This window comes from Pezoporus wallicus, unplaced genomic scaffold (assembly GCF_028554395.1).
Source record: "Pezoporus wallicus isolate ANWC-B61680 ecotype Strahan unplaced genomic scaffold, APGP_CSIRO_Pwel_v1 contig_5709, whole genome shotgun sequence".
Taxonomy (NCBI): domain Eukaryota; kingdom Metazoa; phylum Chordata; class Aves; order Psittaciformes; family Psittacidae; genus Pezoporus; species Pezoporus wallicus.
Window position 1 is genome coordinate 865,589 of NW_026635251.1, and position 17,437 is coordinate 883,025.

General features: G+C 45.9%; 1 protein-coding gene across 1 annotated transcript in view; it reads left to right on the forward strand.

The window, feature by feature from the left end:
• The first annotated feature begins 1,359 nt into the window (after nt 1–1,359).
• The window catches only part of PDGFRA (platelet derived growth factor receptor alpha), a 33,198-nt gene continuing 17,120 nt past the window's right edge, over nt 1,360–17,437 (forward strand). Inside the window, exons 1-6 of the mRNA XM_057413820.1 lie at nt 1,360–1,488; nt 9,807–9,867; nt 11,260–11,574; nt 14,620–14,883; nt 15,594–15,724; nt 17,206–17,377. Coding sequence (XP_057269803.1) covers nt 9,819–9,867; nt 11,260–11,574; nt 14,620–14,883; nt 15,594–15,724; nt 17,206–17,377 — 931 coding nt within the window. The 5' untranslated portion in view covers nt 1,360–1,488; nt 9,807–9,818. The remainder of the gene's footprint in view (nt 1,489–9,806; nt 9,868–11,259; nt 11,575–14,619; nt 14,884–15,593; nt 15,725–17,205; nt 17,378–17,437) is intronic.

Below are 17,437 nucleotides of genomic sequence, written 5' to 3' on the forward strand. Positions count from 1 at the left end.
CCCGGCCAGCCCAGCCTAGCCCTCTGCTCACGGGAGTAGGTTCTCCTTTATGCCCCCATTTCCTTCGGGGCATCTTTTCTTCAGAGATTTAATTCTCTTAGGAAAGAGAAAACCCATCAGATACTGACGCTTGACTTCGAGAACAAACTTTTCTTTTGTTTAATACTAAAAATTAAAAAAGAGGTGCGGGGGGTGGGTGCCAGACTGGGGAGGGGAGGAAGTGGGAGCAGCCGGGGAGCAGCTCCCGGGCCGGTGCCCTCCCCAGGAGGCAGGCGAGCAGGGTATCCCTCCCTGCTCCTTTCCTGGGGCTGCACTGCCCCCTCTCCCGCGGCCGCCGCATAGCCCCGCCGGCCGCGCTCGCCCTTCCGCACCGAGCATGCAGCAGCAGGGCTGCCAGGGCAGCTGCTCCGGCCACCCCTTATCGCCAGCTGATAGCGAGGGCCAACAAAGCAGAGACACCCGGTGCTGGCTCCCCTGCGGGGATCAAAGCTCCGTCTGGAGCGCTTCAAATCGGAGGGACTCGGACGTGCGCTGCCCTCGCTTCCTCAGGCATCGCCGGCACTCGCCCTGTACTGGATGGGACATCCAAGGGGTTTCTTTGCTCTGGGCAAAGCAAAAGTAGAACGAAAAGAGAGAGCTTTCTCGATCCCGTCGGAGCAGCGGGGTTTGGGAGGGTTGGCTCCTGACGAAGGTTACCTTTCGTTGTATCTTTCATTCATAAGTGTTAGTGAATCGTCTCTCACCCTCTCCCTCAGTGCCTCCTGCTCCTGGCGGGCTCACGGCCGTCCATCCAGTTCTCTAGCCCAAGCCCAAGCTCAGTGTTGTACAAAGGACACGAGGAAGCCGCAAATTCGTTTCCAGATCAAACTCCCCATCCATAACCTCACACTGTGCCCGTGGACATCGAGCCCTGCGCCCCAGACCCCGTCCTGGAGGGTCTGAGGAGGGAAGGCTCATTCATGAAATTGGGAGCACTCGGAGTTTTCATGGAAGTTTTGGGGGTTGGTTCTATTTTTTATTATTATTTTGTATTTTCTCCCCTGCAGAGCAAGCCCCTCCGCTCCCCCCTGCCTCCCCCTCGCCCCTGCCATATGGCCAGCCTCCCCCTCCCCTGCGAGGCTGGTGAAATCTGGAGGCAGAGACTGCCCCCCCCTGCCTGCGTAAGAGCCTCCCGTCGGCGCGCCCGCCTCCGGCCGCCGGGCTGGGGGCGCCGGGAGAGCCAGGGCGGCTCTTATTCTGAAGGGGCAGGAGGGGGGCTTCATTTCCTGACAGCTATTTACTTAAAGCAAATGATTAGTTTTGGAAGGATGGACTATAACATTGAATCAATTACGGGACGCGGTTTGTGAGACCATTACAGTCGGATCGGGAGGGAGGGCGAGCGGGAGGGAAAGAGCGCGGCTGAGCGGGGAAAGTCACAAAAGACGTGGACATATTTTGGATATTTTACAATCTGCAGGATTGGGGTTGAGGATTATAAAGGAGAAGGTAAGAGGTGAGGGGCAGTTTCCCCACCTTTTCCTTTCTTTCTTTCACGTTTTCTCCCGCTTTTTTCCTCTCCTCATTTATTCCTTTCCCCTTTATTTACTTGTTGCTGTTTCTTTCGGTTTGTGCTTATTCTTTTTCTTTCATTTCCGCCCTTTTTCCCTGTGTTATGAGCCGGGCGGGGGGCTCCTTCCCGCGGGACGGAGGGGAGCTGGGAGCCGGGAGCGGGCGCTGCGCGGGCCGTCGGGGCGCGGCGGCGAGCAGCGCGGGCAGCACTAATGACAAACACATTGGAGCGGCGGGGCCACCGCGCCGCATTCCCGCCGCGGGGGCGGGAGCGACTCGCCGGGGCTCCGCGGGCAGCGGCAGTGCCTGCCCGAGGGGGATCCGGGGGGATGCGCACCGACAGAGTGGCTCCCCTTCTTCCCGCATCCCTCGCTTCCTTCACCCCGCTGTTTGCCCCCGTCCCTTCCCCCACCCTTTGTTTTTCACCACCTTGCCCTCCCCACTTCATTTCCCCTGACCCGGTGGGAGCTGAAAATGCCCCTATATCCCAGGTGGGGATATGCACTCAACCCCCCAAGGCAAGCCGATCTCTATCCCTGCGTGTCCCGTCTTTTTTACACGTCTCGGTGGAAGGGAAGATGCTGAATTTAGGCAGGACGGGTACCTGGAGCTTTTCCAGTTTACAGCCTCTTCTCGCCACCGGAACGGCAGCCCTGCCGCAGCCCCGCCGGACTGCCCGAGCCCACTGCCTCCTGTCCCAGGGAGGGCAAAAGCTTCGCTGCCGCCGTTTGGACTTTGTCAAGCGCAGTAAACTTGCCAGCCCCTGCCAGGCTGGAGTCCCCTGGAAAAGTCCTAGGAGCAAGTAGGAAATGGTTTTTTGGCTGTCCGCGGCATTGCTCAACATTTTTGGACGCGGATCCGCAGCCCAGGAGCCGTTCCAGAGAACAGGACTTGGACAGCTTTTTCTGGAGCCAGCAGCGACAAATCAAGCGAGGCAGCAGCAGCAGGAGCTCCGGGGTGCAGCCGCCGGAGACGTGGCTTGTCCACATCCCCGTGGGAGGCGGCTGCGGCGCAGCGGAGGGGCGATGCCCTGGTACCCCCCGCGCCAGGGGCACGTTTCCAACTCCCTTCGAGGGCATTTCCGGAGCGTATCTTGCAAATGTTCCAGCTCCCGGACGCTCCTCCGGTGCCCAGGGCTGCACGCCCGGGGCGGACAGGGCATCGCCTCAGCTCGCATGGGGCCCGGCGGACCCGTCCTTAGCGCTTCGGGCACGTCGCTCTTCCTCGGTCCAAGCAGCTGCCAGCAGGGGCACACCGTTTGTTCGCTGCCGAGACTCCCGCCCCTCTCCGGACCCTGCGCCTTAGGGGTCCGTGCCTCACCTGACGGAAAAAGCTGCAGAAGGAGCACCGGGTGGCAGCTCCAGCAGAATTAGCCAGCCCCGGAGGGAAACACGGCTTCGCTCTGCATCTCCCCTACCCCGCTTTTCAGTTTTCTGGCTACTTCGCATTAAAACAAAAAAAAAAGAAAAGAAAAGAAAAAAAAGAAAAAAAATATCGCTCCTTGGCAAGGGCTTTCCTATTGTTTCCCAGACAAGCAGCGAGGTGGCCAGGAGTTGCCATCTCTGCCAGGTTTGCTCGTTGTCCTGGGCAGCCTTTCGTTCTCAGCAGCTACAACCGCCGGGCTCTGCCTCGGGGACCTGGACCAAGGAGGAGCCTCTCCCCAGGGGGTTCCTTTCGGGCTCCCCGCAGACAGACCGGGTTTGGCAAGCGCCTGCAGCCTGATGAGGGCTAGAGAGTGTAAACGTAACCCCCCCAGCCCCATCCCACCCTGGTCCCGCTGGTTATAAGCTACCCGCTCTCTCCCCGACGGGGTGCACCGGGAAAGGGAGGTGGCTTGTTATGCTCTTGGCATCTCCCGGGGCTGATGCAGAGCCCAGTTGGGGTCCCGGCTCGGCTGCCTTAACTCTGTGTCTCTAGATGGGGCAAGAGAACGGATCAAAGCAAGGAGACAGGCATCAAAGGTTCTTCTGTCATCGGCTGATCAAAATCCGAACTGTGGCGGTCCGACTTTTAACTCTGGATCTGGAAACGCTAGGGAAAGATCTCCCAGCAAGGGACTTCGGGTTTAGCTTCTAGTTAACAAAGACCATTTTAGAAAGGCTCTCAGCTAAACAGCGGTTTAGCCAACCTCAAAGCTTGGGGGGGGGGGAAGTTTGGAGAAAAATGAGACTGCACAAAGCAGTGGGATTTGGGATTCCACAAGCAAACCAGCTCTCCCAGCCTGCAGGGGCTCTCATACTGCTTCAAAATGACACCCCTTGTTGTGGTACCCTTATCCAGGCACCAAGGGGCAGGAGGTGTGCCAGTCTGGCTGCCGCTGGTCACTGAGGCCATCCTCAGTGTTATTTGCTTGTTGATGTATGGGAAATCATGCGGCTGTGAGAGCAATATATAGGTATTAGGTTTCAAGAAAGCAGGAAGTAATAAATATTTTAATAAAATACCTCTCAGCAGTACTACAGTATCAAGCTAGTTTTCGAGGACAATGTACATAGGCAGAAAAAGCCTTGCACACTCCAGACTTTGCTGGTTACTTCCAGCAGTACCAGTTAGTCTAAAAAAGGGTGAAAAATATAACCTTAGACAATCCTCTCCTCAATTGCATCCTTAGATTATTATGGCCATAATGGCACTATTTCTACATCTGAACTCTGAAAATTTTGATAAAAGATGTTTGTTTTGCTTATTTTAAAGACCAAGGAATGAATTTTGAGAGGCTGTTTCTTCTGGTGGAGAAACAATCCTTTCTCTCCTTTCTCTCCCTCTTGCCTTGCCCTCCTGCTTGACTCATCTCTCTCGAGCCAATAAAGCTTTGCAAAGGCACCCAAGGGAAAGGCTTGCAGCAGCTATGCTTCCTAACTCTTGCGATCAACAGAGGTAGATTGTTTTTTTCATGCAATGCTTCTGAGCATTGAGTTGACATCTGAAGTGCTCTTTGATTTGATCCTGAGAACCTAAGCGAGATGTATTCCTTACAAGTGCTAGTCTGTTTGTTTGCTTAGACAGCCTGGAAAATCCTTTTTGGACTAAGTGGGAAAATTTAGGCTTTGCAAATTTCCTCCCACATTAGCTCCTAGACTGGTGGAGTCTGTCCTTGACGGTTAGGCTGAAGAATGGGGCTGACTAGAAGGCTCATTGGGTATCAGCCATCAACGTGTGTCCTGCAGAGCATGAAGCACTATGCAAGACCCCAGCACAGGGCTAACCTTGGTCCTGGTGTGTAATTTTTCCTGCTTGTAGCCTGTGGTGGATGCAAATAATTGCAAAGTGATGTGGAACAAGCCCCGCTTTAGGAGGGTATTTAAGCCATGAAGACATTTTCTTTTGTTGTTTGAGCCCTTCTCCAGGAGGGAGAGGAAACCTTCGGACTGATCTGTTAGTGCTGCAGGGCAGCCCTGCTTTTGCAGAGAACTGAGTTTGCAGTTTTGGAACTGAGAACCAAGAAGTGTTCATGAGGTCCTGTCTGAACATTGACATTCAGCTGGTGAAAACCACCACAAAGAGGGAATGTTCACCTCTTTTCTTGGGCTGGCCTTAGCTCTTCCTGGAAAAGATCAGTCTTCCCAGAAGGACAGGCTGCCACTCTGACAAAATCACCACTGAAATTATCCAGCCCTTTCATAACAAGGATAATCACATCATTACGTGCCAAGATTTGCAATCTAACCACAGTCCTATCACTTATGTAAATATAGAGTAATAGGGACCAGTTCGGTTTTATTATTATTTCTAAAATGGTGAACTGGCATGAAGTTAAAATATGAGAAATTCGAATTTTAAGTTGATCCAGGAGACCCAGTTTGGATTCCATCTGATACGTTGGAGAGTAGCGCTGCCTTCTGCTCAACGTTGGTTCATTGCTGTGGATCAACATTGCCATCCTGTGGCCAAGAGGGTGAACTGCTGGGTAGCTGGCCGGGAAACAGTCTGGAAGTCTCCATTCTGGTGGTAGGTGGGCTAGTTTTCCGTCTTGAAAGCGGTCTTTGATTGATTTACAGCAGTATGAAAAGAATATATGCAGTTTACTCTTCATGTTGCATTGCCGTGCTTTCTCTCTAGATCACGTAGAACAATCACCCAGGAATATCTAGTTTTTTGTTTCTAAACCTATATGTCCCTTGGTTTTCTGGATATTGATTTTGTATTCTGTGGTGTGGTCAATGGTAGGAGGCCAGCGCTTGGCAGTGAGTGCTTGAGATTGACTCCTTACTGATAACAGTTCTTCAGATGTTATTTGCCTGTTTTTTTTTATCACTTAACTGCCCAAGAAAGATACTAGGATTTCAGACAGATCCTTTCAAAACCCAGCAGTTAAAGTAGATGCAATGACTGTTTTACCCTGGACAATCAGCATTCCCTGTAGAGAGTTTGGCAAACCCCTCATAGCATCATCTAGCTTTCGCTATACAGGACTGTTTCTATTTAGCTAGCAATGTTTAAGGTATGCAAGGAATTCAGGTTGGCTCGATCTTATACTGTATATGTGCTGTTACTACTGTGCTTCAGCTTGCATAGATCTACTGGCTTCAGTGAGGCTACACCAATTTATGAGTTGATAGAGTGGTGTTAGGAACTGATCTTGATGTATTTATTCAGGGCTGAGATTTGTGTCCTGTAGAACAAAGAGGGCTGATCTGCCATAATGAAGGTAAAGAAGACATGTAAGTACATACAAAAAATTAGATGATCATAAACAAATAAAGCCATGATAAGTGTGCCTGTTTGATGGTGTGGGAAAGAGTAAAGTCTCTTTTGCCCAGAAGTATGGACTTGTACATGTGTTAAACCTTGATTCCAGCACTGGCATGTGAGGATATGCTGGTGATGGAACTCCAGCAAGTTTAACTCAGATGTAACTAAATCCATTTCAAATAGTTTTTTAATATGGATGATGGTGAATCCTTAGTACATTATTCTGTCTTTCACAGTGAGGAAGAGTTGCTCTGGGGCTTGATGAGATTAACAGGTCATTAAGGAAAGACCAAAGCTCAGGGTTGTGAAAGAACAGTGAAACCAGAACAAATAGCCAGATGGAAAAAGCAAATTTAGTTAAGTTCTTGTGTTTTGAAACTGCAAGTTTCAAATTGCCTGACCAGTTTGGTGGCCTTCTATAATGGGGCTACAGAACTGATGGATAGGGGCAAAAAAACCCCCTACCTGGACTAGTGCAAAGCATTTGAGACAGTCCGAATGACATCCTTGTCTCTAAACTGGAGAGACATCAATTTGATGGATGGACCACCTGGTGGATAAAGAGTTGGCTGGATGGCTGCATGCAGAGAGTTGTGGTCAATGGTTCAATGTCCAACAGGAGACCAGTAACAAGTGGTGTCCCTCAGGGATCGGTGTTGTTCAAGATCTTTGTCGGTGACATGGACAGTGGGATTGAGTGCGCCCTCAGCAAGTTCGCTGATGACACCAAGCTGTGTGGTTTGATTGGTACACTGGAGGGAAGGAATGCCATCCAGAGGGACCTTGACAGGCTTGTGAGGTGGGCTGATGCCAACCTCATGAAGTTTAACCATGCCAAGTGCAAGGTCCTACATCTGGGTTGGAGCAATCCCAGGCACAGCTACAGGTTGGGCAGAGAAGAGATTCAGAGCAGCCCTGTGGAGAAGGACTTGGGGGTGTTGGTCGATGAGAAAATGAACATGAGCCGGCAGTGTGTGCTCGCAGCCCAGAAAGCCAACGGTATGCTGGGCTGCATCAAAAGGAGCGTGACCAGCAGGTTGAAGGAGGTGATCCTGCCCCTCTACTCTGCTCTCGTGAGACCTCACTTGGAGTATTGTGTGCAGTTCTGGTGTCCTCAACATCAAAAGGACATGGAACAAGTCCAGAGAAGGGCCACGAGGATGATCAGGGGACTGGAGCACCTCCCGTGTGAAGACAGGCTGAGGAAGTTGAGGCTGTTCAGCCTGGAGAAGAGAAGGCTGCGTGGAGACCTCATAGCAGCCTTCCAGTATCTGAAAGGGGCCTATAGGGATGCTGGAGAGGGACTCTTCATTAGGGACTGTAGTGACAGGACAAGGGGTAATGGGTTTAAACTTAAACAGGGGAAGTTTAAGTTAGACATAAGGAAGAAGTTCTTTACTGTGAGGATGGTGAGGCACTGGAACTGCTTGCCCAAAGACATGGTGAATGCTCCATCCCTGGCTGTGTTCAAGGACAGGTTGGACAGAGCCTTTGACAACATAGTCTAGGGTGAGGTGTCCCTGCCCATGGCAGGGGGTTTGGAACTGGAGGATCTTAGGGTCCTTTCCAACATAAACCATTCTACGACTGTGGCACCCAGCTCTTATTGATTTCTATGGCAGCCCACGCAAGACAGCAAATTCAAAGCAGCACTTTGGAAATGTCATCACCTATACTTACACCAGTATCAGACTGAAGCGAGCTTCAGTCCTCACTTACACAGAGCTCTGCAACAGTGCAGGTCCACTTCAGCAGAACTTCTGCAGACTGGTCTGCAAGATAGGAACTGGCTTTGTTTTTAGTCCGTCTGTGCTGCATCACTTGTTCTGAATAGTCTGGAAAAACAACACAAAAAAAGGGGGAGAGATCTGCCTTTCAGAGAGAAAGGGCAGAAGGAAACTTGGCAGACAGTGAGGTAGCATTGTCTTGCAGACCTTAGGAGTCTAGGAGTCAGATCAATAAAGCAAACCATAGTAAGTCGTTAAAGATGTACAGTGGGTTACTTTATCAGAAAGAAATGCAGGAAATAAATGTGATAAAAATGAGCAAGGAGGCTGAGGGACTGCTTTGATATTCGAGAGTCTGTTATCAATGAGAGACAGATACATAAAAACATGGTAATTATGGCAAATTGAAGAATCAGGCAAAATGCCTTGTCTCTGCTAGAATGCTGTCAGCTGAATTTCTGAAGTTGTTTGTACGTGTTTTTGAGGCTGGTAGTTTGTAAATCTAATCCTGTTTCTGAGACCTTTATGTTTGATTTGAGTATCAAATACTTTTCACTTTGCAAAGGTCCACTGTCTGCTCCACATATTGTGGAAGGAAAGCAGGACTAGTTCAGAAACACTCCTTGGCATGTTGTAAGCATTTATTTCCCATATGTCACTGGCATAGTTGTAATATCTAGATGCACCTACGTGCTTTCCTATCTCAGCATCAGGAGCTGAACACCAGAGGGTGAATAGAAACCCTCCAGAACCTTTGAAAAGAGGTCCCTGTCTTGGCACATCATCCTTTATTTTACTCCTCAATCTGTGTTTCAGATTAGGGTCTCTTATGTGCAGTCTTTTTCCAATCTATATCGGCTTTGGGCCAGGCCCAGTTACTATTAAAGTCACCAACAAAACATCCATTGATTTCAGTGGGAGCAGGTGTTGCAGGAGCTTCTCCTTCGAAAATTATCTAGCAGGCTGCTCTAGGGTTTTCAGTAGAAATGCTGTTAGGTGGCACAAAAATTACATAGATGCTTATTGCAATTGTTGCCTCTTCAAGACTGATGATTTAGGATTATGTGTTTGAAAGCTGAAATTATCGAGTATGATCTATGAGTCTCAGCACTGTTAGGGAGAAGAGATGCTCTGTGACTGGCAGTGCTAGCCTATAGTCTGTCATGGATTTATTTCATTAGAAAAAATTGGCATATGTTTTAAATAGCATGCCTCTCAATCAAGTGAATTCTTGCTAAATAAGCAATAAACACTATTGTAGTGCATTGTGTTCAGTAAGCTATATATATACATATGTACAATGGCAAAACAAAAATATCACTCAGGATTGTACTATTTGTAATGAAAGCAGCTTTAAAATATGCTTTTTCTCCCATAAAAGCTGCTTGCAGCTAAAAGGTCAGAACCCACTGTATGTAAAGCCACTGCATCCTCACTGGTTCCTGTGAGGGTGCTGCCTTTGTGCAGGGGTCTTTCTGTGGGCTCAGTCCTGGACACTGGAGCAGACATCAGAGCTGCCTACAGGCTGTTTGGAAGAGGGGTGCACCAGAGCTTGGCTTCTGACACTGCCAGCAGACAGAAGGGGTTATGGTGCTTTAGGTGCATTCCTCATGCTGGTGATATGTCTGTGGCCACACATACCTCATGGGAGGTGGTGGCATGAGTCTCAACAGGCTGTGGGTGTGAGAAAGGGTCCTCAGGCTGTTTCTGTCTGCTGCACCATGCAGAATGACAGGAACCTGTGCTAAGGGCACTGTGGAAGAGGGGTCCTGCAAACTCTTGTACCATAATCAATTTGTTAACTGCCCCTCTCTTGCCTTCTCCTTTCTGTTTCAGTTGTTGGTAGCTATGGGTACTTACCCTCGGATGCTCCTGATCCTAGGATGTTTTCTCACAGGTAATGGTACTCAGTCCTCTAAGCTTCTTCACCCCTATTCCTTCATAAATTCAGATTTAAGCTTGCTTTCATTGTGTCCGCAATAACAAGTGCCAAATGGTGTCCAGCTGGCTACAGAGTCGATTTTTCTGCCTTCCCCTTCAGTAGGCTAAGACAAGACCTATCAAGAAAGCAGTACTTCTGCTAGCCCATGCCTGACACTGTGGCACCCTGACAGCTGCTCTAACCTCCCTCCTGTAAGGAAAGTGAGCCTGTCTTTCTCCAGCTGCACCAACCCTGCCCCACTGGGGTTTCTCCAGCAGTGTGGTGCAGACAAGGCTGCCTGTGTGGGCTCTCCGCATCCTCCTACGCCACACCACCTAGCCACACTCACTGGGGCTGCCTGATGAGGCTCCCAACATCTGCCAAGTGAATGGTGCTGGGAGGGAAGTGCAGGGTTTGCCACAGGGAGCCAAATATAGAAAGGGCCTGGAGACTGAGATAACATGTGCAGGAGTAAGAAACTGGTTTCAAAGACAGTCTGGGTTCCTGCTGCTGGTTTATTGCACAGAGCCCACTTTCACACAGTGGGTCTAAGTGGCTGTTTATTGTGGACTACCCTATCTGTTTTGTTCAGGCCATTTGACAGACTGAAACAACAAATCTTGTTCTTGGGTGAACTCCCTATTTTTTTTAGGGTGTGGATTCTTTGATTTTCCTTCTGGGAGTTGGACCCACACCAACCCACATACAAATTACGCAGGCTTGCAAATCTGAGCCTGTAACTGGAGATTGCCTCTGAAAACTAGTGCTGTCTACAGCATCTAGTTCAGTGAATTACAGTTTTATTTGGCTATAAACCTGCACATTTTTGGCTAGAGGTAGACCTGATGGACAAATTTTCAGTGTAAGCCCCTGCTCTGGCCCTTTGCAGGAATAGAAGCCAGATGTAAAATGCTGGTGTTGGTCTAGGGAAGGGCTTTCTAACTTTCAGTTGTGAGCTTACTCTAACGCTGACAGAACTGCTGTTTTCCTGACCACTGCTGTAAGGAGTTGTAAGACGCTGGTGGCCCAGCAGCCAGGGTGTGGGATCACTGGTCTGCAGCAGATCCCTGCTCACATCTGGGGCTGGGAAGATGAGGTGTGGATTTTGAGCCATCTCTAACTTTACCTCTGTCTTACACCTCCTGATTTGACAAACAGAAGTCAGCAAGCAAACACTTAGCATTTCAAAAGGGAAGCCTTTTGCCATCCATTGAGCAAAGCTCAGGCTTTTAACAAGGGCAAATTTCCTTCGGCATGTCTGAAACGGTCAGAAAAACAGCTGTCCTGGATCTGCTCTGCTTTACTTCACATCCCTGTGCTGGGACTATTCTGTGTGTTCATATGTTATTTATTCGTGTCTTTTTGCAGGACCATCTCTAACATTTTGCCAGCTTCCTCTGCCGACTATTGTTCCCAATTGGAATGAAATGGTTGTACAATTGAATTCCAATTTCACACTCAAATGCTCTGGAGACAGTGAAGTGAGCTGGCAGTACCCAGTGACTGAGGGAAGCCACAAGATAGACATTAGACATGAAGAAAACAACAGTGGCCTCTTTGTGACGGTGCTTGAAGTAGGAAATGCCTCGGCTGCTCATACGGGCTTGTATGTTTGCTATTATAACCACACTCAAGTGGAGGATGGGGAAGTGGAAGGGAAGGACATCTACATCTATGTGCCTGGTAAGTGGAGTATGTCACAGCTGTACCCCAAGGTTTGGATGGGAGAACTGAACATGGATGCCTAAAAGAGACCTATTGCTGATGGCAATTAGCTGTCAGAGGAAATAAATGACCCCAGGGCCATTTCCTAACGTGTAAATCAAAACCAGTCTCCGTGAATCTATGGACCTGTTCCTTTTTCTGTTGGTTTTCACTTGTTTGGTAACAGTTTTAGTTCTGAAGAAGAGGGGTGAATTCACACTTAACAGCTGAGGTCTTTTGCCAACCAGGGGCTGGGTAGTAGACACTGGTGTCCAGGTCAGCTCAGCTGTGAGAGCATGTCCAGCCTTCAGGTTTGTCTGGCCTCTACGTGGAGATTAATGTCAATGCCAGTCCTTTCAGAGGTGACTTGGGTGGATGTTTTGAGACTGTACTGACCGAACCAGTGCCATGTCTGACACTAAAGCAGTTGCCAGATGAGGAAGACCACATCTTGCTCTAAACCTGAATGTTTAGAACCAGTTGTGTGAACTGAGACTGGAAAAGCTCATGTGTGCACAGGGCCTGGGAAGTGTAAAGCAAACGAGATGTCTTGGGGGTGGCTGTCACAAGAGAGGGAGAAACACAAAGGAGGGAGAAACAAGAAGTGTTGTTATTGCTGGTCAGTCTGATGCAACATTAAAAACATGGTGCTACCATGCAGTGCCCTGTAATTTTCAAAGCGAACATTGCCTTCCCAGGCCCTGTGCTGCCTTTCTCTTTAGTGGTGGAAAACCTTTTGGACCTGAAAGAAATGCCATCCCTTCTTTTTGGAAGTGCTTATCCCAAGCTGTGCTTTCCAACCCCCTTGTTCTGACTGGAAATCTGTTTAAAGCCATTCCATGCTATCCGTGGAATGAATTGTCATAGCTGAGATGAGCACCATAGGCTGAGCCACAAACAACTGCCTTTGTAAAGCCCTTTCTCAGCATTGGCTGGGGTTCAGGGGATGAGTGGCACAACTGCAAGGCCATGAAGATCGAGCCAGTAGATTTGCAGTAAATATTTTGAACAGGAATAAAAGAGAGAAGAAGACATTCAAATTCATCCTGCAAAATAGCTGTATGTTGTGAAGGAGATAATGTCTGCAACTACAAGGAAAACTGTGGGAGAGGAAAAAGTCAGGAAGCAATAACAGAACTTGTTTTAAAGGCTATTTTGCAGTGGCATGAAGTTTTTGCAGTTTACAGTATGTGATTCAAGGACAGTGATTCTTCCAAGACTACTTCTCCATTTCCCACAAGAAATGTAAAAGCATTTGAATTCATTCTTGAAGCAAAAAGTTTCAGTAGAGGCTGCAGGCCTTGGCACATGTATCTGAATTTCCAAACAGCGCTAAGCAAATCACCAGAAGATGTTATTGGTGTTACTCAGTCTTGTAATTCTCTCAGTGAAGGAATATAAAGGCAAGAGATGGAAGATTTATTCTAGAGGGCATTTTGGTTTGGTTTTCAAAAGCCTCTAGACATCAGGCTACCAGATTTGCAGGGCAGAGACACCCTGTAATTTTTTCCACTCGCTAACTATCAAGCTGTCATAAATGCAGAAACATATCCTTTTCTTCAAATTATAGAGAATGTTTCTGTTTCCACTATAAACTTCGTCTCTGCAATTGTTTTTCCTGCAATGAATTAGGAGGGCAATGGGTGGCAGCAACCCACTTTATCCAAGGAGGATTACATTGAGACTTCATACAATATCCTATTTTCACTAACAGCACACAGAAGACCAAACTAGGTGAATCCTGTTTCTGTTTTAAATTACAGTGGGAAAACGAATACATGGAGTTGGCAGCATCTTTGGGACAGAACACTGTGTTTGGAATATTGCTACAAAGAGCCTGCCAGTGCAGCAGAAAGTCTATTGTTGGAGGGATTTGAATTGCTATTTATTAATTTTTATTATAAAGCTTTGCACAGAAGCTCCAGGCTAGCAGGGATTATTTGTTTATTCTGAATGGCCAAATGGAGACGATTTGAGGGCTATGCTTTCTAAGTTGGCTATGTTATCCAATTATGTTTCTAACTCAGACTTTAGATTGGCTGGGTAGGAAAGTTGGCATGTATTTTTGTTGACTTTAAAAGAAGTAAAACTACCAGGTGTTTGTTTGCTTTTTTTCTGGTTGAATACCATGTTTTGAAAACCACATGCTGTGACCATAATTAACTATGTTTCATAACTGTGGTGCTGGACATGTTAGAAATGAGTGAAGATAAGTACCTTAAACTATTCTAATTGAGATGTGGTTTTAATGGTGTTCAGCATAAACATGAAGTTGATTTCTACTTTTTGACGTGAAAGTGTTTGGATTTTTTCCTTAATTTTATTTTTTCCCCCAATTACGTATTGGTCAGGAAACACCTACTATTACTAAAGGGAAAAAAAACCCAAACCCTTAACTGAAGAAGATGAGTGATTTGTGCCAATAATTGGCAGGATCTGTAATGATTTTTTTTTTGCGTGTGCAGTGAATGTTGCGCCTAAGTGCAAAATAATGTGTTGTAAAAATAACATGTTTAAATCTGAATTTTTCCCTGAAATCTTTGCTGTACGTATATCTTGATAGAGTTATCTATGATAAAGTTAATTCATTTTTACATTATTCCCCAGCAATTGCATGGAAGTTTTCATACTTAGAAGTGATTTTCTTGCTTTGTTTGTCACTTGAAATCCTTTTGCCTTTATTGTCAGAATACGTCAGAAGCAGGTCTGAGGGGATTAATAATATTTAGCACTTTGGGGGGGAGGGATCTTTTCTGTTTTTCATTCTGCATCCTGAATTGTCACAACAGAGCCCAATCCCTTTCCTGCTTTGTGCTTAGGTCAAATGTCTCTCTGCATGTCATATCAAAGAGCAAAAATGAGATACTGCATGGAATCACCATGCCCTACACTTAATCTCTGAAAAAGTGGGCTAATGAACTATTATTTTCAATTCTGATCTGTAAGTGGTCATTGATACTCAATTCTTGCACATGGACTTACTACAAACAAGACAGTGCAAAATTTCCTCTTGTTTTTTTACAGACCCAGACATGCCTTTTGTCCCTTCTATACCAGAAGACCAGTTCATCTTAGTAGAAGAAGGTGATCCCACCGTTATCCCCTGTCGGACAAGTGCCCCAAATGCTGAAGTGACTTTAATTAACAGTTTAGACAAGGCTGTCTATGCTTTCTATGACAGCAAACAAGGCTTCATAGGGAATTTCCCTGCAGGCTCATATACATGCAAAACAACAGTTAAAGGTGTGGAGTTCAAGTCCGATGAGTTCCTCATCTATATTTTAAGAGGTATTTATTTTTGTTCTTTTTTTAAAAAAAAGAAGTAATGTGTTCAGCCCACTTCTTTCCTCACACTGTAAGAGCCATATTAACATAAGCATCACAGGGTTATATTGAATATTTCCCCAGTGATGAGCTCCTTGCTCCTCCAGCAGCATTCCCAGTTACTTGGCTGCTAATTTGCTTAGAGGTTACACAATGTTGATGAGAATAAACTGTCCTTAGCTTTATCTCCTCTCCTAAATGGTTATAAGAAAAGTCTTCTGTAATGCATGTATTTTCATCTTGTTTGCTGAAATGTAATTTAAAAGACTGGTGTTTCCCAGGGGCTTCAAATCATAGGACTTAGGGTAGTCTGAAAACCAGTGTGATTCAAGTATTTTGAGAACAAGGTTTTTATTGGCCAGCAAGGCAGTCACTGATTTGCAAAATGGGAAATTGTTTTTATACTGAATGACTTTTCACAGGGGAATTTGAGTTAGGAACTTCTAATTGAAATTTTATGCATGGATCCTTTCTTTGTGAGATTGAACTCAATGCCTGTACATTTCATGCTTTAAGCACAAATTGTTTAAATGAGTATAAATAAGCAGAACTTTCACTGAGTTTTCCAGGTAATTCCTCAGTAGGGGAAGTGAAATGGAGCTCTCACCCCTGAAATTTCACCATGTGAAAACTGCATAATTTATAAACCCAAATCTGCTCTCCTCTTCTTCTAGCTACTTCACAGTTGCCGGTTGAAATTGAAGCGCTTAAAACTGTCTACAAAACAGGCGAGACCATTGTGGTAACTTGTGTGGTCTTTGACAATGAGGTGGTTAATTTGCAGTGGAATTATCCTGGGAAAGTGGTAAATATCTCTTTTTATCTATCTATCTATCTATCTATCTATCTATCTATCTATCTATCTATCTATCTATCATCTATCTATCTATCTATCTATCTATCTATCTATCTATCTATCTATCTATCTATCTATGTACCTAATCTACTTCTTTTTCTTTGAATGTTTGTAGCTACTTATTGGGAAAGAAGGTGGTGGTGTAAAATATTCTTATTTTCTCTGAATGAGAACAGCTGAGGAGAGAAAACAAAACAATTTACTCTACTTTTAGGTTGCCACAAAAGAAATACAGTCCCAAAAGTTAGTTTTTGTTGTTGGCAAGTATGCAAACCATGAGAGGATGGTGAGGTATCACCAGGAGTCCATCCTCTGAGGGAAGAATGCTGTCTCTCACGTCTTGTGCTCTTTCAAAAAAAAAAGAAATGTGGAAATAGAAAGGCCTAGGAATGTGGGACATCTGCATACAGCTCTGCTGCTGAAGGTCTGAACCTCTAAAACAGCTCTCTTAAAACCTGGTTCTTGGGCTTAAAAAGGAACGAAGATGAATCAAGTCCATAGTCTTAATTGTTCCTCATTATGCAGGTGTAAATTAAAATTACTCTTACAGTCAGTGTAGTTACTCACTAATGAGAACTGTCTAGCAAGAAAACCTTAAAACTTTTGGAAATTTTCAAACTGGTTTAATGTGCTTCTGCACTGAGAATTTTTATTCAGTGAAACTTGGTTAGTTCTGGTCAATGGAGAATTTCAGAGTATCCATGTAAAAAGTCTTGTCGTTACTGAAGGAATACGATAGTTGAAGTGTACCTACTTGTGAACCCAAACCCCAGCTGTTATTTAAGTAGGTTAAGAGACAAAGACGAAAAATTATATGAGAAGGTTTATTTTTCTATTTTTCATGTTACACATCATAATCTCTGCTATGCGCCACCTTTCAAAACTAGCCCTGGTGTATTTTTTGTTCCAACCTCTCATGATAACATGGTCAACAATTCTCACCATCCTTTTACTTGCAGAAGTCTTCTCCTTGCCAGTAAATTACTCTTGTTTTCAGAGCAGGCAGAACATAGAATCAAGCATTGATAATTTTTTTTTGGGGGGGGGGGGGGGGATAAAAATTCACCTGACTTCATGGGAACTGACTGATGAAAAGCCAAGTGGATTTTGTGTTTGAGGAGAAGGTAGCGCATAAACAGTAAAATGCTCTTTCAAGCTGCTCATGCACATTCAAAAATAATTAGTTTTGAGTGCGCAAAATACGAGATCTCAGCCTCCTCACCCTTCTGTGCCTGCTCACGAAAGGATGTATTTTTATAGTGCACTTTTTGTGCCTGTGGCTCAAAAATTCATCTCTGACAGAGTAAACAAGCTTCTCCCATACAGAGTGTATGTAGATCGTTACTTTCACTCATATCATCATAGATCCTCAATGGTGTCCTTTCAGCTCATTTATTTAGGTAATTTTTTTTCCCTTCTCCGAACTACAGAAAGAAAAAGGTCTGATAAAACTTGATGATATCAAAGTCCCATCGCAGAAACTGGTTTACACCTTGACCATTCCTGAGGCATCAGTGAAAGACACAGGGGATTATGAATGCACTGCTCGGCATGCAACCAAGGAGGTTAAGGAAAATAAGAAAGTAGTCATTACAGTTCATGGTACAGTCTGATTTTAATGTCCAAAAATTATTCACACATCGGAAAACACTGTTTTTGATA